At 45.4% G+C, this 25271-nt stretch overlaps 1 protein-coding gene across 1 annotated transcript in view; it reads left to right on the top strand.

The window, feature by feature from the left end:
- The window catches only part of LOC147708719 (uncharacterized), a 285914-nt gene that overhangs the window by 25476 nt on the left and 235167 nt on the right, over window positions 1-25271 (top strand). The window contains exon 8 of the mRNA XM_086925767.1: window positions 1319-1390. Coding sequence (XP_086781893.1) covers window positions 1319-1390 — 72 coding nt within the window. The remainder of the gene's footprint in view (window positions 1-1318; window positions 1391-25271) is intronic.

Here is a 25271-nt window from a genome sequence, read left to right on the forward strand (position 1 = left end):
AAAACCAGCCGGAAGTTCGTGGCTCTGGCTGCCAAGCCCAAAACTAGCCCAGCCCCAAGCCCAACAAGCCCAACGCCAGCCCAATGGAGCCCAACCAGCCCAGTGGGCTCTGGCAGCCCCCGGCCCCAAGACCCTCCCGCTGGTCGGCCGCCCCTCCAAAGCCCTATTTTCTGATGTGGCTATTCATACTGGTCCTGCCTCCTTATAGCTGCATTGTTACATGCTGTTTACCGCACAAGGCCATTGTTTCCCTATGCTGCCTAAGTGTTGCCACTGCCACATTTCTGTTGTGGTTTGATTTATGATGTACAACACAAAGCTCTGTTTACTGGCCATCTCCAGATACCGTATTGTTTTTAGACATTTTGTACCTTTATTTGTTTGAATTTTTAAACATCTGTAAAATCTGCTGAACTCTCACATGTTTATCTCCCTTGATTTGCTTTCAGCACTTTAAATTGGCTGCTTGGAGCAAGCTCTTTTTATTAGGGAAGGGTTGAAACTGCAGCTGTTTGCTGTACCTATTATTACCAATTCTTCAAAATATACATAGAGCTTGGCTTCACCCAATAGAGTACTTCTCTTACACCTCAGAGTATAGTTGTTAGTGTATTATTCTGCTTCCTATGCAGTGTTGAGTGTTTTACATCTCAAACATGCACTATATCATGCAGTGGCAGCCGGCATGGATCGGGGGAAGAAGGAAGGGGAATGTAAAAAAATGTAAATTAAAACCAGTAACCTTATCGCCACATCCCACGTCCCTGCTCCCTATCTGTCTGTTGGAACAGGAACCAGGAAGCACACCCAGGCTTCCCTGACCAATGACAATGCAGCATTGCAGCATTGTGATTGGTAAGCACCCAGGCTCCCCTGACCAATCATAATGCTGCAATGCAGAGTTGCGATTGGTCTGAGTGCCGTGGTTCGGCACTCAGACAGGGACTGGTGGCCTGGGCATGTTCTCCGTCCAGGTTGTAATGATGCCTGGACGTAAAACATGGAAAGTGCGCAAGACTGTTTGGACCAGCCCCAGAATGGCTATATCATTGTTCGTTTAGCTTCCTTAACAAAACTATATTCAAATGGGCTGGAAAAATAAACATTGCTATTAAATGTATCATTCCTAATGACTATGATGAATATCCATAGTCTGTGATCAACTTACTTCTCAGGTAGAGTATCCATGGGCACTGTAGAACAATTATAGGAGATACATTTTCTGTCTTCCGGAAGGGAGTGTGGTATATGATGGTCCCTCAATTGGATCCTCCAGTGTTGAATGATTGACTGATGCCCTCTTTTGGTATCCTCACAGAAGCCGCTGGGATCTGCACAGGATAAAATCCAAAATAGATGTCTTGTACCTTATGGTGGCCAACCTGAAAGGGTAAGTGGAAGGGGGTGTGAGTAAATGGGGGATGCGAGTAATTAACAAACTGCCATTATTGTCCTCTGCTAGTAGACCCACAATAAGCTCAATGTCATCCTTAGTCCCTGGGTCATGATTCATATCAAAAGACCCTAGTTTCCAAAGTTATCATTTGCATGCGTCCTCAACATGGCTTCAATGCCTTTTTATTATCAAATCAAATTCAAATTTAAAAAACATTATTTTTCCCAGATCATCCTCCTATCTACTAGCACATTCCCTGCAGATGTCACATTGATCCTTCCTAACCATATACGCGTGCTTCATACTTAGGCCATGCCTCCCACTGCTCCTTGTTAGCCAACTACTACCTTTTCCTGTTTTTTCCCGTCATTTCTGGATGTAAGGTACAGTTATCCCTCTCCGAATCCTCTCTCATCTACCTCACATCTTCACCGAAATGGATGTAGAATAGAACAGATTAATCAAACAGCAACTTTTGGTGATGGTGACTCTGAGGTCCATTTTACCATCAAGAGAGGATATTTGTACCATAAATCTACAGAATGCATATTTGGAAAACCAGGCTCCTGAGCACTCAAGAGGATTTCTCAGATCTAGATTGGTCACAGAGCATTAATTGAAAGTTCTCTCTTTTGGCCTGTGATTGAGGCGTACAGTCCTCTTGATAGAGACAGTGCATGTACTTGTGAAAGGATACCTTATCTACAATGACAAAATGGCTGTCTATTTTGAGAAAGATCAAGCAAAACGTTCTAGTGCACCCTGATGTGCCTGGGTTGTCATTGACTTGTCATCTCTAATAATACCACCACCATTTGAAGCACTGTTAAAGATGTTCTTTTTGAAAACATTACAGTTGCATATGAATCAACAGTTTAAAAGATAATGAAGCATAGTGCCATAGATATAATAACCCTCCTATGACCCTATTACAGAGAGGGCGCTCTTTTCCTTTCAGTAGGTGTGCTGTGCGCAAACAGGAAAAGTGAGCCCTTTTATGAAGGGACAGTGGCAAACTTGTGGTGCAGTGGGGGCAGCACATTCAAGTGAAATACAGAGTAGCTGTTTAGACGTTGCTCCCTGTTTCACTATGCAGGTGGCAACCCACCTGCACTTTTAAGAGGGATTATATATCCCTTTATAGAGAGCCCCTTGAAGGCGGGTGCCGCGAGGGACTGCACCCACTTGCAAGGGGTTGACTGGGAGGGGCCCATAGGAGAGTGCGCCACTATTTTGTGGCGCACTTTCAGTGTGCCTCTTGACAGCTTCTTTGCCTTTGCGTCTGTGTACATAATGCGGCATCGGTGCAAAGATAAAGAGATTCCCTTATTTGCATGGGGTCCACGCCCCAATGCACATGAGGGATCACCCTCTAGAGATAGCACTGACGCCACATGTACGCAGGCACTATCAGTATTATGGAAGGAACCGAACAAGCATCTGCAGCCCCTTATGAAATACCAAATTGCCCTGGGGGTGCACAAAGCGTGTGCACAAGCCCCTTGCCCCAAGGGGCTGCTTTCTGTAACACGGGTCATGGTAGTAATAATCCAAAACCGATACCATCTAATACAACAATGAAGCACAATATTCTGAAACATAAATATATATGCAAATAAGCATTTAGTTCCCCACAATTGAATTAAGCTGCTAAATTAAGTTAAAAAACACAGAGTAGTCAAATTCAGAGAGCGTGGAACACGGCAAAGACCTGAGGTTGACAGAACAGCACATACGAAATAGAAGTATTTATTGCAAAGGCCCCAAAGTGTTTAACAATGAAAAATTCTGATTGAGCATATATAAGTGTAAATGTACAGGAATTTATATAGCGCAAATCCCCGAGCGGTTTCTAAGCGCTTGCTTAGGGAACCCGTCCTGGTATTCCCCTGTGAGATAACCCCGGCAGGGTATCCGCAAGGTGAAAGCCAGGCATCCCGCCGCGAGGGGCCGTTGTGGAGATTAAGCAAGCTATTGCCCAGAGTCGCAGAGTGTGAACCCGTGAATCGAGTGGGCACCGGAGCGAGAATTGTCGAGTCCATGGACATTTTTAGGACTCAAGACCCCGCCGAGCAGGGAATTGAACCCTGGTCCCGGGCTGACCTCTGATTCCAGGTCTGCCTCCTCTAACCAGTGAGCCACACTTCTCCACATAAGTAAAGTATTAACAGTTGTGGAGGAGAAAGAACTGTATCTTTGCCCCAAAACTAAGGTAAAATGTGGTTAGGAGATATATGGGAGGACTATTGAGGGGAACAGGAGGGAAGGAAAGAAAAGGATAGAATAGGTGTGAACAGGGCTTTAAGTGGGACGAAAAAGCTGGGGGGTCTCTCATAGGGGCGTGAATGCCTTAATTAAGGGTGTGGCTTAAATCACTTAAGCTAAAAATCTGTGCTCAGCATAGTGTGCTGCCCCACTGGTATTTTGCTGCTTCTGTCCATTCATCCAGATATATAACATAACAAGTAGCATTACACCTACAACAAGCCAGGACTATTGACATTGTCAATGGTTGTAAATTGCATGAGATAAATCACCAACAACTATGACTTTGTTGTATATAATATTGAAAATAGTACTCATCTTGTGGGTGAGGTTGTGGCGTAAGTCTAGAGCTGCCGACTTTAGAGCTGAGAAAGTGGGTTCTAGCCTGACGTCGGCACAATATCCTCTGATTCAACAAATGATTATGTCCTTGTGTAATGTAACTGGTACTCATGTAAAGCGCTCCACGTTTGTGCTGTATACAACTGAAAACTTAGCTTCCTTGAAGTTACATCAAAAGCAATGATGGCTAGTACTATTGCTGAGTTAAGTCATTATCTTTTTTCACCCTGAGGGTAAAAATGGAGAGCCCGATAGGAACCTGTCTTAGCACTTGCTTTTAAGAACTGCCTGTGCTGAGCATAAGCAGGACCCAGCCCTGGGTGTGAAGGAGGGTGAGAGGACTGATGTAGGAAGGCCGGGCGGGTGGGATAAGAATGGGTGGCAAGATCTTGTGGTAGCACAGGCATCTCACTAGAGTCTGTGGGCAACCAGCGCAAGGGTGTATTATCCTATAGTAGAAATCTGGGACAATTCAGATTAGGCGGAAACTCCTAAGGAATATTATACAACATGTAAAGCATTATCGGCGACTCTGCCACAAGAATTCACACAGAATTCTAAAGAAAATTATTAACTGAAGATGAGCAGCAGATCTCAGAAAACAGAGCACATCTTAGTCCAACACAATCAAGTGAAATCTCTCTCTCTCTCACTATATATGTATATATATTCCTCCAACAGTAAATAAAACGATCATTCCGAGGTATTTAACGCCACCAGATGCCACAGCAGGTTACATATGTGGATATATGTATAGGTATAGGTACATATATATATATATACACACACACACACACACACACACATATATATATATATATATATATATATATATATATATATATATATATATATATATATATATATATATATATATATATATACACACAGGAGCTAGAGCCACTGGAGATCAGTCTTAGAAAGGTCACGTTGCCTTTCCCTCTCTAGCTTTTCAGGGTCTATTTCAGCATTTATTGAGGGGTCATAAGCAGAGAAAGAGAACAGGAAAAGAGATAAAGGTTATGGAAAGAGCACATACGGAAAGACTTTGGAGAGAAATTAGAGTGGGTGGGTACAGAGAAGACAAAAAAAATGGAGATGGAAGGAAAGAGAGGAAGAGTCTGAAAATAGTCTGAAAATATTTGCCTGTGCAGCTTTTAATTTCCAATCCAATCATGCGACCGGTGCCAGTAAGCTGTGATATGTTAAGGATTGTGGCACAGATCAAGAGAGCAAAATGTTCAATGGAGTAAATTGCTCCTATATTGGCCATACATTTTCCATCCTAGCAGTTCCACATGCATTGTTTGCTCCCTATATTCAAAACATGCTGATGACACACAAAGGGAAAAGTTGTCTCTAACTCTATTGTCTCTCATCGCAGGGGCACGGTTCTTTGAACTATAGTTGTCTGGCATGAAGAGTGTGAAAAGTATAAGACAAGTGAAACAAGAGCAATATTAGGCATGATTGAAATGGAGAATTGTTATTATTGCATGCAAATAAGATATTGCTCTAAACAGACTAGAAACCTATGGGATTAAAACCTGGACATTGTTCTTTGGTTAGTCATCCATCATATGCCTTAGGTGAGCAGACCCCTCCAAGATATTCAAGCATGGATTGGCAAATTTTGTGGCACAATCATGGAAATTGTTTGGCACAATTTTGCAGCATTTTTGCAGCACCTTATTTTGTTATTCTGCATATAATAATACGCCCCTTGGCCCGTCGTTTGCCCCATGAGTGGTGGGCCCTAGATTGCAATCAGTAAGTACTGAATTCTGCTCCATTTTAGATGTGATAATAAGGAATCTATCAAAAGTAGAGAGAGAGGAAGAGGAATAACTAGATTTGCCGTCCTTAATTATACAATTTTAGCAAAACAAAGAACCCAGTAAATTCAGAAAGGATAGCGATGGACAAACCCTCCACAATAAGAGAAAAACCCTGTTTTTCTTAAAGACCCCTTACCCACCAGCGTTGCTCCTTGGTGGCATACTTCATCATGGAGGTTCTTCCCGATCCGCTGCGGATCGAGGCGTGCTTCAACCAGACGGAATACGAAGGAAGCACTTTTTTGGTTTTTTGGTTATGTCTACGATGAAAACAATGTTGTGGGAGGGGAGTGGAGTGCAGGTGCTAAACAAATTTAAAAACAACTGACTAGTAGGTCACCATTATTTTATTCCCACCTCTAGTCGGTAAGATTTAAAATCAAGGGAAAAGATAAAGAAGGAAACGGATATCAATGAATCTATTTCTTGCTTATCTGGTCAACATGTTTCGAACCTTGCCCCTATTGGCTCTTCATCAGGACCTAAGGAACCTAGTTCCTATCGGTACCACATCTCTAAAAGTTTCTAAATAGGAACCTATCAAGTTACAAGCCCTGCAATTCACACAACCTACATATGATTTTATTCCCAGGATAATGTCACTGCATTACCATAAAAGCGAGAAAGAGGGTAGAGTTTCAAAACATTAGCTGTGGCTGACACAAAATAATGTTCAAAGCAGTGAATATACGAAACACCCAGGTGTATTTGTGCTTTCAAAATGCACAAAAATCAGTGGTTATACTGTAGGTAGTGCGCAACAACCTTTAGCCTAAATGACTAACGAAAATACTTACCAATAAATTGAACACACTGAAAAAACATACGAAAAAAACATACATTTTAAACGCCGTTCTCTGGCATCATGATCCCACCGTGGAGGACTGTGCCTGTAGTCAAACCCTGCAAGATAGGAGGTAAAATGTCATCGAAACATTTAATGTGTATTTCCAAACAAAAGAGGCTGGGTCTGTTCGAGCTGTTGACCCTGTTGTGCAGTGTCCTATTAGAAATCCTTTTAGTGCCCAAACTGGGAGCTAACCTGCTACACTTCGTCAAGGCTGCCCTCTGCCACTGCATCTGAATCGGCTCACCGGGGACCGCATCCTGCCGGTGTGCATTCCAGAAAGGGTGTTTTGTGCCGGCAGGTAGCTGAGGACTTCCACATACGTGTTTGAATTTCGGAACACTATACTGCCCGTCAACTTTGGATCAGAATCAGATCCATGTTGGAAAAGTTAAGTGCTCATATGCTTTTCTATATTCTCAAAAGCTACAAAACAGGCCTTCTTGGGATAAATAATTGGCTACCAGCATTGCGAAAACATGAAAAAGACTCAGTGGACAAATAGTCAAGGAATGACATTTTGTGCATTAAATAAATCTTCAAAACAAAAAGGGGGGCGGATGGTTGGGGAGACACTCCGGGGAGGAAGGGAGAGAGAATTGAATCGAAAAAACCTTGTGAAAGTCTTATTACCAGGTTACAAAAAAACTTCTTTATCGATCTAAATAGAAGATATTTCGTCAACGGTCTCAAACAAGAAATGAGCTTATGGGTAAGGTGTTTAAGAAAAAAATTCTACTTTGGTTCTATGTATCTTCATTGTACACCAATAGCTTAGGGAAGGTAAAAGTTGAGCTACACTTCTAGAGGAATTGGCCCCATGAGATGTTATCGTTGAGGCGCCGGGTGTCTGTATTGAGTTTGAACATCCATCTCTGTCCTTTTCGAGGAGTCTCCTTTCCAGAATGTCTGTGTCTTTTATACATTCCGGGACTATCCATTTCAAATCACTGGGTGTGTGTTTTAGTTCAAGATAGTGTGATTAGATTTTGGTAGTAATCCGTTGGCATCGTAAGTTGGTGCAGTGTTCGCAGATCCTTTTTCTGATTTTTTGAGTGGCCATGCCCACGTAGTAAAAATTGCAAGGGCAAGTAATCAGGTAGACCACCCTAGATGCATTGCAATTTGTAAAGTTTCAGAGTTGCCCAATCATACCATTGTTAAAAGATACTGTTTTAGTTGCCTCAGTGAAACAGCAAATGCTGCAATTCCCACATGGGTAATGGCCCATGGGTAACATCGAAGGGATGTTATTTACAGTCCATTTAAAGAGAAAGTCTTTGGCCCGCACTCCTTGTTTCTATTCCTTTTTAGGTTTTGCCTGGCGAAAGATGCGCTCTGCGCATCTTTTTCGCGCAGGCGAAAACCTAATGATTATAGTAGGGGAGACAAGAACGGCCCCCGTCTTCCATTGGCTAGCTCCATAAATGGAGGCTAGCCATTGGAAGACGGGCCTGTCCGTCAATGCCGGACCAGATTCGGGGGCGTTCCCGAGAATTTTTGGCTTTTGGCTACGTCACGCTACGTCAGCCGAAAGCCACTTCTCGGGAACGCCCCCAAATCTGGTCCGGCATTGAGCCGGCACCCGCCTTCCTGCTCGCGTGGGCGTGGTCGCCTTTCCCGCCCCCTCGTCCGCTCCTCTTCCATGCCGACCACGGGTGAGTGCTCTGCCGACCCCTGAAACTGTTGTTAGGGTCAAAAATACAACTGCAAAGGAACAGTCACTGGTTTAAAACCGTGGAGCTTCCGAATCACTGTATATTTTTATGACGGAACAATACACGTCTCCGCCTGTCATTCTAAGAATTTACAATAGCTACAGGGATTTGTAGTCCCATCCAAGAACCATCTAACTAGAAACCCACAGAAAGAACTACAAACCCCATATGTCTACGGGTAGAATGCTCAGGGTATTTAAAGAACATCGATGGGATCACCATGGCAGCGCGGCGAGGGGTGCGGCAGCTGTCAGTGAAGAAGTTGGGGACGGGGATGAAGGCGTGTCTTTTTTACAGCTACAACATGTCCGTGAGCGATTAACTAAACACGCCTCCCCCGCGTGGTGTTTACTTACCTATCCCTGCTACACAGTCTGTAGTATAGCAACGTGGAGTGTGTGAGATCAAAACCTAAAGTGTGGGGTGGGATTCATGCAGTACAGATGGGCTCTCGGACTTTTATACCTATCCAAGCAGGGCACACGTGTGTTCGCCTGCAACCCTAGCGCGAGGCGAGGGATGTCTGGGAGACACGCGGACGGAGGATAAACTAAGAATACCCTTATCCCCTTTGCCCCGCCTGGCAGCGTCAAGAATTCATGAAATGCTAGACTCATCCGTGTTCCTCGCGCTGCCCTCTTTTGCAGGCCGAGCGCATTACCCTGCCTCAGGCCGGGGTGAGATCCCACGCCTTGCGCAGCAGCCCCGGAACCTTTGCCACTAGGGTTTGTTTCCGGTCGGTATGGGAATCTTTCAAATCGAAACGCGGAAGCCGCGCGCTGCTGGAGATTGCTGAGCTGACGGACACTTTTGCACTGCTATCCTGGTTCTGTTGATCCAAAAAGCTGAGACCTCCGGTATATAAATGCCTGGTCTGGAGCTGGAGGCGGCAGAGGGCCGTTTCTGGGAGTAAGTACTGCAGTTTGATGCAAACTAGCTAGTGACAGACATACAGTATTTCACCCTATTATCGTTCACAATTAACTTGTGAATAATCACTATGTATACACGTATAATGTTATGAATTGTATTACCAGAGTTGATTGCAGCTCGTAATTTTGCGCTACGTCCACTCGGGCGATGTTGATGTAGTCATCAAAACAAGATAATATTTATTTTTATGAGGGCAGGATTAGCTTCGACCAGAATACGCCATGAATGGTAACCACTTGTTACATATTTGAGAATTAGATATTACTTACATACATGCTGCTGTACATTTTTGACACATGATCACTTTGCACTGCTTCACTTTTCATTTGCAGTATTATGCACTCTACTTACGATTGCATTGAATCATGCCTTCATTTATTATGTAAAGAAATGTTGTTAAGAATCCATGATTTATTACTTTGTTCTATTATTTGAATACAGTATGAAATACAGTTGTGTGATTTTTTAATCATGGATTTTTAAACATTTGTGAAGAATGAGAAATTTCCTATCTAATGATAAGGAAAGTTTCAGTTCTATTAAGGACAATGGAATATGCATTACTTTCTTAAATCACCAGCCTTTAAAGAACATAATAAAGAAAAAACAACACAGACTACATATCCCATGAACATATGGGGGGTAAGTAGGGCTTTAAGTGGGCCAGGTCTCACCAGTTCTGAGCACCAGCACCCTGTGCCCTCAGCTCTTTACCCCTGTGCCCTCAGCTCTTTACCCCTGTGCCCTCCGCTCCCACCCCTGTGCCCTCCGCTCCCACCCCTGTGCCCTCCACTCCCACCCCTGTGCCCTCAGCTCTCAACCCTGTGCCCTCAGCTCTCAACCCTCTGCCCTCAGTTCTCAACCCTCAGCCATCAGCTCTCACCCCTCTGCCCTCAGCTCTCACCCCTCTGCCCTCAACTCACACCCCTCTGCCCTCACCCGTGCCCTCCGCTCTGACACCTGTGCCCTGTGACCCTCACCGGTGACCATGGCTAGCATGGCAGGGGAGATTGTGGCCTTCCTGCTGGCCCTGTCTGGCTGGATGCTGGTCTGCTCCACGCTGCCCACCGACTACTGGAAGTGTGTGGCTCTGTGTGTGTGTGTGTGGCTCTGCGTGTGGCTCTGTAGGTATGTATGTGTGTGTTTCTGTGTGTTTGTGTGTGACATTTGCGAGAGATTAAGCTATTGGCATTGTAAATGACAGTGCCATTTATTTATCTATTTTCAAAACCAACACATAAATAAAAAAATGTTGTCATTTACAATGCCAATAGCTCTAACTTTTTTAAAGGCGAGACCCCACCCCGCTCTTCTTCGTTGTTGGTGTCCGTTACCCCCCACCCCTGCTCTTCCTGGTTGTGCTGGTGTCCGCCCCCCCCACCCCCGCTCTTCCTAGTTGTGCTTGTGTCCGTCCCCACCCACGCTCTTCCTGGTTGTGCTGCTGTCCATCACCCCCCACCCCCGCTCTTCCTAGTTGTGCTGGTGTCCGTCCCCCCCACCCCCGCTCTTCCTGGTTGTGCTGCTGTGCGTCCCCCCCACCCCCGCTCTTCCTGCTTGTGCTGGTGTCCGTCCCCCCCTTCGCCCTTCCTGGTTGTGCTGGTGTCCGCCCACCCCCGCTCTTCCTGGTTGTGCTGGTGTCCGTCCCCACCCCGCTCTTCTTCGTTGTGCAGGTGTCCCCCCCCCACTCTGTATGTGTGAGGGTGGCTCTGTCTGTGTGAGGGTGGCTCTGTGTAGGTGGCTCTGTGTATGTGAGGGTGGCTCTGTGTAGGTGGCTCTGTGTGTGTAGGTGGCTCTATGTGAATGACTGTGGGTGGCTCTGTGTGTGTGTGGCTCTGTGTGTGTGTTTGTGCTCTGTGTGTGTGTTTGTGCTCTGTGTGTGTGTGCAAATGCAATAGGTCTCACATTTGTGAGAGATTAAGCTATTAGCATTGTAAATGACAATGCCATTTATTTATCTGTTTTCAAAACCAAAACATAAATACAAAATTTGTCATTTACAATGCCAATAGCTCTAACTTTAACAAAGGCGAAACCGTCACATTGTATACAGACAAAATTAGTTATATTTAGAGGGGTCGGAGTGGGACGCAGTGGGTGGATGGATGGATGCATGATGGATGGATGTATGCATGATGCATGGATGTATGGGTGGATGCAAGGATGGGTTGTTGGTTGGATGGGTTGGTGGATTGCATAAATTGTTGAGTACTTGGCTGTATATATGCATCTATCCATCCACCCATCCACCTATCCATGCATCTATTCATACACCCATCCATGCATGCACCCATCCATGCATCCACCAACTCATCCATGCAAGCATTACAACAAGAGCCCGCAGCTCTCCTTCATCTCTCCTGGCCCCCCCTTCCCTGAGCCCGCAGCTCTCCTTCATCTCTCCTCGCCCCCCCTTCCCTGTGCCTTGCCCTGCTATTGTAAATGACAATGCCATTTATTTATGTTAAAAAACAACAAATAAAAATAATGTCAAGAGCAATGCCAATAGCTCTAACTTTAACAAAGGCAAAACCATTGCATTGTAAATGCTTGTTATCAATGGTAATCTCTTTGGGGGATCAATCCTGCTTTGCGCTACGTCCTGAATCGCTGGGTAAACAACATAGCCATCGCTGATATGGGTAATATCAGTCCCAGGATGCATCTCGCCATGTAAGATGAAAGAATTATCGTAAGCTAATTTAATCAATGTTCCATGATTTTTATTGTTCGTGAGTTGAGGTTGCAGAACGAGGTAACTTCAATTTTCAAATGTGTGCATTATGCTCAATATGCCCATATCAGTGATGGCTATGTTATTTACAGTACATTGCCAGTGTGTACTAACATGTCCCTCAAGCTCTTTATTTTTCTGTGGGAGAACACGAGTTTAGGCATAGACACATTTCCACTATTCGGAATACGCCAGTGTTTGTGGATAGTTTGGGAGACCAGATTAGAAGCTACGCTATAGGTTGTGATACGGATAGGTTGTGATTCTTGATTTTTCTGTATGGAGCGTGTTTCCAGCAGGGCATCTCTATGGTTGTTTATGGTTGTTTAATGCTCATTTTTTAGCTTGGGCCACTATTCATCTGGGTAGTTCCTGGCTATCAATTTTTCAGTTAGTTGTTCTGCTTGTTTCCTGCATTCTTTTTGTTCGGTACAATACCTGATCCTCAGGAACTGTCTGAATGGTAGATTCTCTTTTAAATGCATGGGGTGAAAACTATCAAATAAAAGTAAGCAGTTTTTTTGTTGTAGGTTTCAAATGTGCATTGGTCTTCAAAGTGCCGTTTTATACAAAAATATTCAGATCCAAAAATACCAACTCCTTTTTTTCCATGGTGTGTGTGAACTTCAAAAAAGTATTTTGATCATTTAGCCATAATAGGAAAGCATTGGCTGTAGTCTGGTTGCCTTCCCAAATTAGTAAAATGTCATCAATATAGCTCTTCCAAAGTTTGATATGTTGAAGAAAGGGGTTTGCTTGATTGAGGATTCTATGAGTTTCGAGATGATGTACAGAGAGGCCCGCTATACTGGGGACGAAGATACTCCCCATACTGGTTCCATGCTGTTGGAGGAATAGCATATCCTTGAAACGAACTTATGCGAAAGATTCAACTAACTTCACCTTGTTATAACCTGTCAGTGGCATAACGCAAAATGAAGGGCCCCCTGCAGAATGTGATGAAGGGCCCCGGAGTCTCCCTTATCCCACCAATATTAATTGCTCTTTGGCTGAATGGAGGAAGGCAGAAGGTCTGGGGCCTCCTGCACCGCACGGGCCGTCGGGGCCTGTGCTTTGGCCCTGGCTGTGGCTGTGAATGAATGAACGTAGGAGTACACTTATGATGTCCACACTACAAAAACTGATCTCTTCGAGAAATTACTCCACACAGGTTCATGCAATTCTCACAACACTAATGATGCTTAGCAGTCAGCTCAGTGGTGGCCAACCAAATAAACCTCACTCGCTATGGCCACTAAATGAGGAGTGTAAATTGTCCAGAGGACACCCAAATCACTCCTGGAGCCTTTAATCTCCACTTCCTGACTTCTAGCACTTTAACTCTCTTCCCGAGATGCTGCTCATTTCACTTTCCCTTCGTTTTAATTCCTTTCTCTTTAAAAAAGTACGACCTACTGTTCACCTTTGAACTTTATAATGGAGATATTTGTAAAACAATTACCATCCCTGGCCACAAGATGTCCTAGTTTCCAAAAAGTTGGGAATTGAGAGACGAAAATATCTGTAAATTATGTTTTCACGACCCTTTCAATTATGTTTTCACAACCTTTTGTCAGCCCCTTCACTCAAAAAAAACATCAGATCACATTCCCCAAATGTAGTGGGCACTTTTGTAAAAAGAACAGCCTTTTTACAAAACTGCAGATTTTGCGACTTTTTTGCGTAACGCGAAATCCTGGAGGGTCTTGTTGAGTATTTCAAAAGTTTTTAAACTTCAAATATTCTTTCAGCAAGGAAGCAAAAGCCACTGCTCCATCCTTTACATAGAGGAATATTTACAAGCATATTTTACAAGATAGTCTTCCTATTAGAGGTCACTTCAGGAAGAACATTTGAAGAGATTGATTAGTGACAAAATCAGAAACACAAATAGAGTGTGGACAGACTATTTTGTCACAAATATCGAGGACAAGAATATCGAGTAGGTAAGTGCAAGTAGGTAAATGCAAATTTACTATTCTTAACTCCAGATCTACGTACCTTGAAGATTTATAGATATATCGTCAAGGTACATATGTGAGGAGTTATATGTAGCAAAACTTTACTTACCCTTAGAAACTGACATACATGATATTCTTGTCCTCTATATTTTTGACATGATATTCTGTCCCACAATATTTGTGTTTCCGATATTTTGTCCAAATACCGAAGAGATGCGAGCACTTTCTAGGGTCAGGCCTGTACAAAGAAGTGCCATATGAACATAACTCTGTGTATAGGTACCGTAGTGATATCTACATCTTAAAGGAGTGTAGGTGTTAGAATAATAATAAGTCATCTAAATTAAATTGTATATACTTAATTATCAATATTTTAGTTAATAGTTTTTCTACAATAATATGGTAGTGCAATATTAAAATTGTTATATTCTGACAAACAAAGTTAAGGGTGTTTATTTGTGGGTATAGAGGAAGTGTGGGTGCCATTACTAAAGGCTGGGTTTGGCCTTGATCTTGTCTGAAATCCTTTTTGTCTTCTTGTCAGCTTCCTGTATTGCCTTCTGGAACCACCATGAGACAGAGAAGCTTCTCACTGTTATACAACCCCACACACCATACTGCTGGGAGAAGATTGGTAAGAGTAAGGGTATTTTAATGGATATAAAGGAGCTGTGTATCTGAGCCTTTCAGTAGCCATCCTTGAATGTTATTTGCAGTTCTCTTACATTGAATCTTTATTTGTTTTTTAGATAACTTTATTTCGGTCAAAGACCATAAAAGTGCAAGTAAAATACATACAAAAGAGCACGAGTTAGTAAAACAATAAATAGAATACAGGTCAATAATAAAAATAGATTAAACTAGATAGTTATCAAGACCTGAAAGTTTACAATTCAAAATTGGACACAATTAAACACAAGAATGTATCCAAAACTTTTCCTTCTATGCCACATGCCAAATAGAAAACGAGATACAGCAAACACAATGGGTGGGGGGGGGGGGTGAGTATCATACGTTAAGACCCTACATGCCTGAATACAATATCTGAACCCTGGATTTCTACATAACGGAACCAGCCAGCATTTCCTTATAGTTTCATATGCAGGGCAAAAAAACATAACATGGCAATCATCTTCTCACTTATAGTTACATGCCGGGCAGGCTATATTTTCTGATTTTGCCCATTTACAGGTGAATGCTCTGAGTGGTAGACTGCCATGCCTTAACTGGATGTAAAGCTTCCTCGCAAGGGGTGGATAGATTACATCTAAGAATTCCTCCGCTCACAATTCAGTTTTCACCAGGAGGCACTCTGCTGACAGTCTTCCTAGGGAACCTGATCTCTGTAAGGCTAATGAGTTCTGCTGCCTCAGCTGACTTTTGAGTTCCAATTTGGATATCCCCGGGCAACACACCTCCGGGGTCTCCCAGAGCTCAGACAGACCAATCCGGATGCTAAGAGTCTTGATGTGGTGCAGCCACGGAATGTTCTTGCCTTTTAGAAGATCCCAGACCTCTAAAAAATTCCTCTATATGGAGCCAGTTCAGGGACTGACCAAAATCTCTTCCAGTAGAGCATGGGCCGTGCTGCTACTAGTTCTTCTATTGATTCCAGCCCCAGGTCAAGTCGTAGGGGAATGAGTGGTGTGCTTGGTGGCAAGCCCAAAAGGCTCCTCATGAAGCCCTGCTCGACCCTCAGGAGATTAGATGTATTTTTATGGCCCCAAGGTTCTGCACCATACGTCGAGGCCATTCTAGCCTGGAGTCGATATATTTCAATGACCGGGGCTGCCGGCTTAAAATCCGAAAATCTGTGGACTTTGCTAATGCCCCCATTACTTGGGATAACCTATGAGCTGATTTGGAAATTATGGGAACCCCAGTCAAAATTTTCCGTCAAGGTAATGCCCAGATAGACAAAAGTCTTAACTCTTTCTAAGGCAGAACCATTGAGAATGGGGTTCGGGCGGGTTGCTTTGGGAGATTGAAAATCATAAACTTGGCCTTGTCCAAGTTTATCTCCAATCCTCGTGAAGCACAGAATGCTGCGAAGCCGTCCAGGGTGCGCTGGATGCCCAATGATGTTTTAGATAGCAACAAGGTGTCAGCCTAGGGGCGTCATTGTCAATTACACCAATTAAATGGCCCACAAGGCCATTGATGTAAAGACAAAATAACGTTGGCGCCAAGACGCACCCCTGGCGTACACCCTTCGAAACGGGGAAACGTGCTGAGAGATCCCCGTAACTCCCACACCTAACTTGGCCATAGTTTCTAGTGTGAAGCCTAATTAGGATGTTCAATAGATAGGATGGGAGACCCAGTTCTGCTAAGACTTTCCATAATTTTTCCCTTGGAACTAGGTCGAAAGTGGCCCGCAGGTCAACAAAGTTGAGATAGAGGCTGTCACCCTCCACTCTCACCGTTTTCCAAAATAAGACCTGCAGCCGAAATAATTGATCCAAAGTTGAAATACCCGTCCTAAACCCGGCCTGGAGTGTGGTCAGTATCTAATTTTCTTCCATCCACCCCATGATCCTATCTAGGATGATCCTGCCCATTAGTTTCTGTGCGGTGTCTATGAGACTAACAGGCCTATAGTTTGATGGGGTTAATTGGCAGCCTTTCTTAAAGATAGGGACGATCTGGGCTCCAAGCCAAGAATCTGACGGGTCAATACCCCTAGGAATTGCATTATACAAATCCACCAGATACGGTGCCCATATTTTGGGTTGGGATCGGAATAAATCCCCGGGGATTTTATCCAGGCCGGGGCCTTGTTAGGTAATAGTCTTGCTATTGCAGACTCAACCTCCTTCAGAGTAATTTCTTCAGGCCGTTCTAGATGATACACGTCCCCAACAAGCCGGGAATCCTGCCTCCGATCACCATCCAAGGACCCCACCTGTCGATACTCGTGGCTGGGCCCCGGGACGGCCAACAGGAGACATGCCACAGTTTCCCTTAAGACCAAATCTTTCATCCCCACCGGTGTATGCTCCTGGAGAGGATCGGGATTAGGAGGGAGTATGGTCTCTTCGCCCGAATTGGCATATAGCGCACCGAAGTGCGCTTCCCACACTGCGGGTGCTATATTCGGGGTTGTAGCCATTCCTCCCCCGCTCACACCAGAACTCACAATAGTCCAAAACGGCTTAGAGTCCTTTCGTGAGAGTGCAGATCTAAGCTCCTCCCATCTGTTCTCCTCCCATTGCTTCTTTCCCCTGATAATGGCCTTTTTATAGTCCAGGCGGAATTCCTTAATGTTAATTCTATCTATATTATTTATTGCAGAAAGCAAATCTTTTTTTGCTTTCCTACAGGCTGCGTCATACCAGGGATGTGTCCTGGCCTGGTGGGATTTTTCCCTTCCCACAGGACTAAACACATCCACAAGCCTGACAGCCAGCTGTTTGTGAATTTTCACAGCTCTACCCTGGGAGTCTAGATCCAAATTGTCAATGCCTATATCCCCCATATCTGTTAGCAGCGTTATTGCTATCTGGTATATTTCAGCGAGTTTCATGGGGGAGTCCTGGAGGTAGGGCCATTTTACCCTCTGCCTGTTGTTATAAATCAAAAGTGGCAACAGCGGACCGTTAGAATCAGGAGCATGGTTTGTTAACCCAAAACTCCCAGGTTTGAGTGTTAGGACACGGGCATTGTGGTCACTATCTTGTCGTGGGTAGACCCTAAATTCCAACAATTTATCCCAATGTCTGGCTTCCATCATTACATAGTCGATGATAGAAGTTTGCCCCAGTCTTTTAAACGTGACTGATCCCGGTCTGTCGGGCTCTAATCTCCCATTACACGCCCGCAGAGACGTTGAGAGGGAGAAAGACATAATTAGAAGGACCAATGGGGTCCATGCTCTGACAGTAGGGATCTGCGGATCGGGAACATGCCAGAACCGGTCCTCATCATCCAGCTCTCCCATATCTGAATTCACGAGGGGCTCAAACTGACAGTTGAAGTTGCCTCCAACTATTAGGGCGACTAAAGGGTCGAGTGAATGTATAACCTGCTTTAATGTTTCAATAGTATCGGATTCTTGACCACTCTTAAGAGGTCTTCAATAGATGTTTAATATGGCCACCTGGGGCCTATCTTGAGGTGTTAAAAGAATGCATTGGACATCAAGCGAGTTAGTTGATATTTGAACTGCCTGGACACCCAAATGCGTGCCCATCCATATTGACAGGCCACCCGAGGGTCTCCCCCTACCCCTAGTTGTCGCCAGGATATCAAAAGTGGCAAAGCCGGCCCCTACACTCTCCTCCAGTGCCCATGTTTCATGCATCAGGCAAATGCCGTGCATTGCCATAAAAGAGCCCCATTCAGGTAAAGCCAGTTTCTTTTTCATCCCGGCCACATTCCAGGACAATATTTATATACCTCTATCAACTGGCCTGATGTTAATTGATGGTTCACCCTTACTTTGGTCAGGCCCAGTACTACACAATAAGATCTTGGGCTCTGGTGTCTTTTCCCTTGCCTCACCTCTTAGCATTTCCTCTGAGGAAGGACAGACCCCCACATGCGTAGTACCTGCCCCCGATTCCATCCCACCATCTGTGATGTTGTTATATGTTGTTAGGTTCTCAGGGATACTATTGTCACCATTATTTATTTTATTTTATTTATTTAGGAAGTTTTCTATAGCGCTGTCAAGACCCGGAGGTAGCAGAGGGCTTTACAGTAATAGAATGACAAAAATCTGTATAAACATAAGCATAACATAAACATAAACATGAACATAACATATGCAAGGTATAAGCATTCAAAGAGTGACATTGTAAGCGGAACATGGGTGAGTTGCCGAGCTTCTTTGGTTATGGGATTCACTGTAGTCACATAGTTCAGGGGTTGCTTGCTGAGCCCGGTTATCCACAGCCAAGGGAGCGGATCAGGAACAAGGATTTGAGTTGCCTTTTGAATTCCACAAAAGAAGGAATAGTTCTGATGTGCGGGGGGATGGAGTTCCAGATTTCGGGGGCGTTTCCAGTGAAGGAGCAGTCCGCTGTTCTTTTCTTTCTGGTTTTGGGTAGGATGAGCAGGAAGGAGTTAGAGCTTCTCAGATTCCTGCTTTTTTGAGTTTATTTGCCAGGTATTCGGGTTTGCCGGTATGGAGGGCTTTGTGTGTTAGGCAGGCCGTTCTGAAGTTACTACGCATTTCTACTGGGAGCCATTTGAGTTCCTTGAGTGCTGGGGAGTTGTGATCCGAGTTTTTGATGCCGGTAATCATTCTAGCTGCAGCATGTAGTGTTGTTTTGATCGGTGCCAAGTTCGATTTCGGGATGCCTGTTAGGATTGCGTTCCCATAGTCTAGCCTTGACAGTACCAGAGATTGAGTGGGCAGTTTGAGATCCTTGTTAGGAATGTAGGGTTTGATCTTGTTCAACAGTCTGAGGTTAAAGAAAGCACCTTTGGCTGCATTCTTGATGTGTTTTACCATGTTTAGTTTGGGGTCTATGATGATGCCAAGAGATTTAACAGAGTCGGCTAGAGTAAGATTTCCTTTAAGCGCATCGATAGCTTTTAGCCATTCGGTGATTTGCGGGTTGTCTTCCTTGTTCGAGATGAGGAGTGTCTCAGTTTTGTCTGGATTCAGTTTCAAGTGATTGTTTGTCAGCCATTGTTGAACATCTTTCAGGACAGCATTTAGTCTATGTATGTCAGTGAGAGAGGAAGTTTCCAGATAGATTTGTGTATTGTCCGCGTAGAGGTGAAAGCGAATGTTGGCTTTTCTGAGTAGCTTGGAGAGTGGTTCCATATAGATGTTAAAGAACTGGGGCGAGAGCACCGAACCTTGGGGGACGCCCTTATTGACCTGTTGGATTTCGCAGGTGAAATTCTTGATTTTTATTATTTGTGTTCGGTTGTGTATGAATGAGGAGAACCATTTGAGAACTACTTCGCCGAGGCCTGCTCTTTCTTGAAGAGCCTTGGTGAGGAGTTTGTGATCCACCGTATCGAATGCTGCAGAAAGGGCAAGGAGAATGAGGAGGCAGCATTTGTCTGAATCCAGAGATCCGTGGATATCGTCTATGATGTTCAGCATCGCTGTTTCTGTGCTGCATCCTTGTCTGAAGCCAGACTGGAGGGGGTCTAGGAGATTGATGTTGTCCAGATGATGAGTCAGTTGCAGGAGTACACATCGTTCCAATGTTTTGGCTAGTAGAGGGAGGTTAGATATTGGTCTGAAGTTGTTCAGGTCTGTTGAGTCAAGACCTGTTTTTTTCAGCAGGGGGGTAACTTGCCCAATTTTTAGGCAGTCAGGGACCACTCTGTTTTTTAGGGAGCTGTTTATGATTTTGCCCCATATAGGTGCAAGAGAGTGTTTCATTTTCATGATTAGTGAGGGAGGAATGGGGTCAGAGATATGAGCTGATGGTTTGGAGGACGAGATCAGCGAGATTATCTCTGCGTCTGGGACGGGGCGGAAGCTAAGCCAGGGGGTGCTCAAAGAGCCGGGAGAGAGAGCCTGAGGAGCAGCCGAACTGGACTTCTTGGGGTGTGAATTGTTGGGGTCAAGTGAAAGTTCAATTTTTGTGATCTTTTCGTTGAAGAAGTGGGCGAAATTGTCGCAAAGATCTTTGGACGCTAGCACAGAAGAAGACAGTGGTTTGGACGTTTGTTGCCTGATGATGCTGTAAAGTTCCTTCGGTCTATTTTTGGCTTTGTCCAGAGCCTCGCGGAAGAAGCTGGATTTTTTGTTTTTGATGTGGTTGTTGTATTTCCTTCGGGCTGCTTTCAGTTGATCACGAAGGATGGCCATTGGGTTGTTTCTCCACTTTCTTTCCTTGGCTCTTAGAGTTCTCCTTTCTGCGTTGAGGTCAGCGTTGAACCACGTTCTGGAAGGGATAACTCTGCTTCTTTTGAGCTTTAGTGGCGCAAGTTTGACGAGTATGGACACTAGCTCGGAGTTGTTGCAGTCGGTGAGCTCATTGGTGGAAAGGTGCGCTTTATTGGCCGGAAGAAGAGAGCTTAACTGATCATCCAGGATATCCAGGGGTATTTGAGAGAGGTTTCTTGTCCATTTGGGGGGGTCTTGGGGAGTTTATGTGAGGTAATGGGGTGATTGATATGAAAGAGGATCATGTGGTGGTCTGACCAGTCGACGGGAAGGATGTGGTTGATCGTGATTGATTTCTTTTGTGAGATGATAGCATCCAGTGTGGCTCCTTTGTAATGAGTCTCCTCTGTGCAATGTTGTTGCAGGTTGTTATCATGAAGGAGGCTGGATAACGATTGGATTAGGGGATTGTGTGTCTCATTCCAGCAAAGGATCAGATCCCCAAGAATTAGGTTATTGGAGTCGCCGAGTGCGCCTTGTGCAATCAGGTCGGAAAGTTGTTCTCCAAAAGGGTTGTTTTTACCTGGGGGGTGGTAGAGCAGGTGACACCGTAGAGAGTCTTTGTCATTGGTCTTGATGATGGTGGATAGGCATTCGAATGTATCGTAGTGAAAAGAGGTGGTTTCCGAGATGTCCAGGCTGTCCTTGTGGATGATAGCCACCCCTCCTCCCCTATGCTCTATCCTGTCTTTGGTAATGAGGGAGAAGCCAGGTGGTACCAGCATGTCAAGGCAGGGAGGGGATATCTTATTTAGCCAGGTCTCTGTGAGGAACGCAATGTCAATATTGTGAGTGAGGATGGCTTCAGCTAGTTCTGTTGGATGTATGTCGTTACAACGCATACTTTTACTCCGCATACCATTACAACGCAGTTTTTACAACGCATACCATTACAACGCATAGCGCTTTGAGGTGCTGGATAGTGGTAAGTATAATTTACTATTCTAACTCCAGTGTCCGTGGACCCTAGGGAAGGTGTTGGATAGTAAATTAAACTTACCTCTTATCCTAGAGCGCCCCCCAGCGCAATGCGTTGTAATGTCATGCGTTGTAATGCCCGCGTTGTAATGGTAGTGCGGAGTAAAAGTTGCGTTGTAACGGGTGTATACCAGTTCTGTTGCGTGCAGTGAGGCCGATCTACAGTTGATTAGCAGGCAATTGGAGAATTGCTCCTGATCGCTGGCCGATTTATCTTTGATCTCCCTTGGTATGGCGGTGAGGACCGGGTATCTCTGAGGTTTCGTGGTGGGGAGGACTTTCCGGTGACCTGTGATTACTTGGATTGTGGATTTGGGAGAATCTAAGGTGGGGGTGTTGTATGTGGCGGCTAGTAGGGCTGCTTCGCTGTCTGACATAGGTGCTGCTGAACTTAAAGGCCTTGAAGTCAAGTGTTTGGTGTCTGATAGGGGGTTAGGAGGAGTGTGGGAAGGAGTATGAGTCTTGTACCTAGGGAAGGGGTCTCCGGTTTTTGTAGTCTGCTGTAGGCAGGATTCCGAGATCTTGAGGGGGGGATAGTGAAGCTGGGTACTAGAGGTTTCTGTGGGCCTAGGAGAGCTGTTAGCGTTGCCGGAGTGATCCGTCAGCGGGGGGCATTTGGAGGGTCTGCGGGTTATACCTAGGTTGGAAAGGATCTCCAGTAGGCCCTGGGTGATTGTGACAATCTGGTTTTCGAGAGCCGCGAGGCGTTGTGACACAGAGTTGAGGGAGGGGATGGGGTATCTGGGGTAGTGCCAGGTGTGTTGTGGTTCGGGTTGGGGTGTTGAGGGGTCCGGGGAGAGGACGGGGGAAGGGGAGGGGAAGGTGCAGGGGAGGACTTTGAATGACTGTGAGCTGGGATGGGACTCGAGGGGAGGGGGGTTCCTGAAGGCAGAGGAAGGGGAGGGGAAGGGACAGGGGGAGGCTTTGAATGACTGTGAGCTGGGATGAGGCTCATGGGATCAGGTTGAGGGATCAGGGTGCAGTTGATGGGATCAGGTTGAGGGATCAGGGGAGAAGGCGGGGGAAGGGGAGGGGAAGGGACAGGGGAGGGCTTTGAGTGACTGTGAGCGGGGATGAGACTCAAGGGGAGGGGGGTTACTGAAGACGGAGGACGGGGAGGGAAAGGGACAGGGGGAGGCTTTGAGTGACTGTGAGTTGGGATGAAGTTCGTGGGGCGTGAGGTTCCTGGAGGCGAGGAAGTATTGCCAGTGGGGGGATGAGGGAGGCGGTAACTGGGGGAGGTGTGGCTGTTGGAAGAGGGGATTGAAGGAGGGGTTGGAGTTTCCTGTTGTGGCTGATTGGTAGTAAATGCCCGAGGGGGGGCGTAGCAGGCAGGAAAGATATCATGGAGGAGAGGATCATAGTCTTCTCTGTTAGTGGTGAGGGAGGGCGGAGAGGGGATTGCGGCGTGGTGAGGTAGAGTTGGGGAGGTTGATCTTAATGTGGGGAAAAGGGCGTCGAAGGCTTCAGGTTCTCGTTATTGGCCTGGATAAGGACCGTCATTGGTGTAGATGGTCATCGTAGTGTAGCCTCTACCGACCGATCCAAAAGGGAGTATAGTGGTAAGTTTGGCAATAAATAGTTGCGTTCTGATGATAGAGATCCAGTAATCAGGTCTCTCAGTATGGAATATAAGGTCCATCTTAGTCGGACCATTTCCAGACGAGTGGTAGATGTCTGTGATTAGGGTTTCCCTATGTTGACGGATAAGTTTCTGTTTGAAAGAGCGTCTCGATTTAGTAGAGAGGAGGGGGGGAAGATGATGGTGAAGGAGTTACGGCTGTGGGGTTTCAGGTGGGTAGATAATACTTGAGGGGAAGGGGAAGGTCGGTCTCGAGCCATCCTGAAGGTAGTGAAGGGCGTGAGAGTACCTTAGTTTAGCTACGGTGTTGCGCTTGGTGACACCACTCACCAAGGTTGTATCTGGTGTCCGCGAGCCGGAGAATCCTTGAAGACAGCCAAATTGTAGACGATCCAGCATCAACTAGAGGATTGCGGGGAGGGCGATGTTGACGTCTGAAGGTGGCTCCGGTACCTGTAAGATTCGCTCTGGAGGTGTCCTGGGGTCACGGGAAGGCAGGGGAGCGTCGATCACGTTAACATGTAATCGGGCAGACAGTCCCTGCTTTCCGATAGAGTGAGTCAGGCTGCACTTCCTTGCTTAGAGGTGGGCTAGAAGGTATGGAGCTGAGGCGCCAGCTTTAATAGAGGGCAGAGTTTGAGCTTTTAAAGCAGTCATAGTGCCCGAGTTGGGCCACAGATTGTGGAAAGGCTAGCGTTGCTTCTTTGTTGACTGATTCGACAGGCTACGGTGACGCCCTACCGTGTCTCACGTATCTAACATGAGCACATGTTTGACTCATACAAGGAGCGCGCCGGGCCTTTCGGGGCAGTATGATCCTCATGGTTGGGTCTGGGCAGGACGATCTGTACCTCCTTGGTGCGCTGCAGGTAGGGGGGGGGGGGGTAACTTGGGTGCCAGGTGGACTATAGATAGGAGGGAATCTGGGAGGTCAGGTGAACAAGGGGTGAAACGAACAATGTACTCACTGTTGCAGGAGAGACTGGAGCGCAAAGGGGAAATAACACGTTGTGGGCCCCTAGCCCGGTGTGAAACGAACAATGTATTCACTGTTGCAGGAGAGACTGGAGCGCAAAGGGGAAATAACACGTTGCGGGCCCCTAGCCCGGTGTGAAACGAACAATGTACTCACTGTTAGGTGCATGTAGCAGTAGACTTTTCTTTCGGAAACAGTTTTAAAGCCTTCCGAGTGATGTGGTGTCTTCACTTTAATCCCATATCTCAGATTCTGTAACATATGGCAGTACCTACGTTGGCTTGGGATATTTGGTTTACATTGGTGTGGGTTGGATTAGTTGATTAGATGCAAATCGAAGGATACCTTTGGTCACCCCCTCAGCTTTGCTGGATAGCTCCTACACATGGATAAGGGTGTTGGAGATGGTTTTAGGTGCTTGTTTTCCTGATAGGTTATCCTTCTAGAAGCAGAGACGGTTTTCGATTTTTCTCATGCTTTGAGCCTCATACCGCAGTTCTTGATTTTATTCTGATTGATTTTCGGCTTGTTCCTTATGCAGAACAGTTCAATGGCTATCATTTGAGATTGGAAGGCACTTTGTGTCTAGGCTAGAAAGACAGTTGTTGGCATAAAGGAGTAGTATTTTTACATCTTTTGATTTGAGGCACGTCTGGTGTGGCAGTTGGAATAATAGAATACATTTAATTTATGTAAACAGGCGTCCGTGTAACACTCTGCAATTGGTCGGAAATTCGTTTCTTCTTTTATTGCTCGTGCCAATTTTAACTTGAGCATTTGAGTTGGAGTGGAGTTCATCGCAGTTTTAATAACCGTTGAATTATCTGAAGACTTTGATAGGGATG

The sequence above is a fragment of the Lissotriton vulgaris genome, chromosome 6 (assembly GCF_964263255.1).
Source record: "Lissotriton vulgaris chromosome 6, aLisVul1.2, whole genome shotgun sequence".
In the NCBI taxonomy this organism is placed as follows: Eukaryota; Metazoa; Chordata; class Amphibia; order Caudata; family Salamandridae; genus Lissotriton; species Lissotriton vulgaris.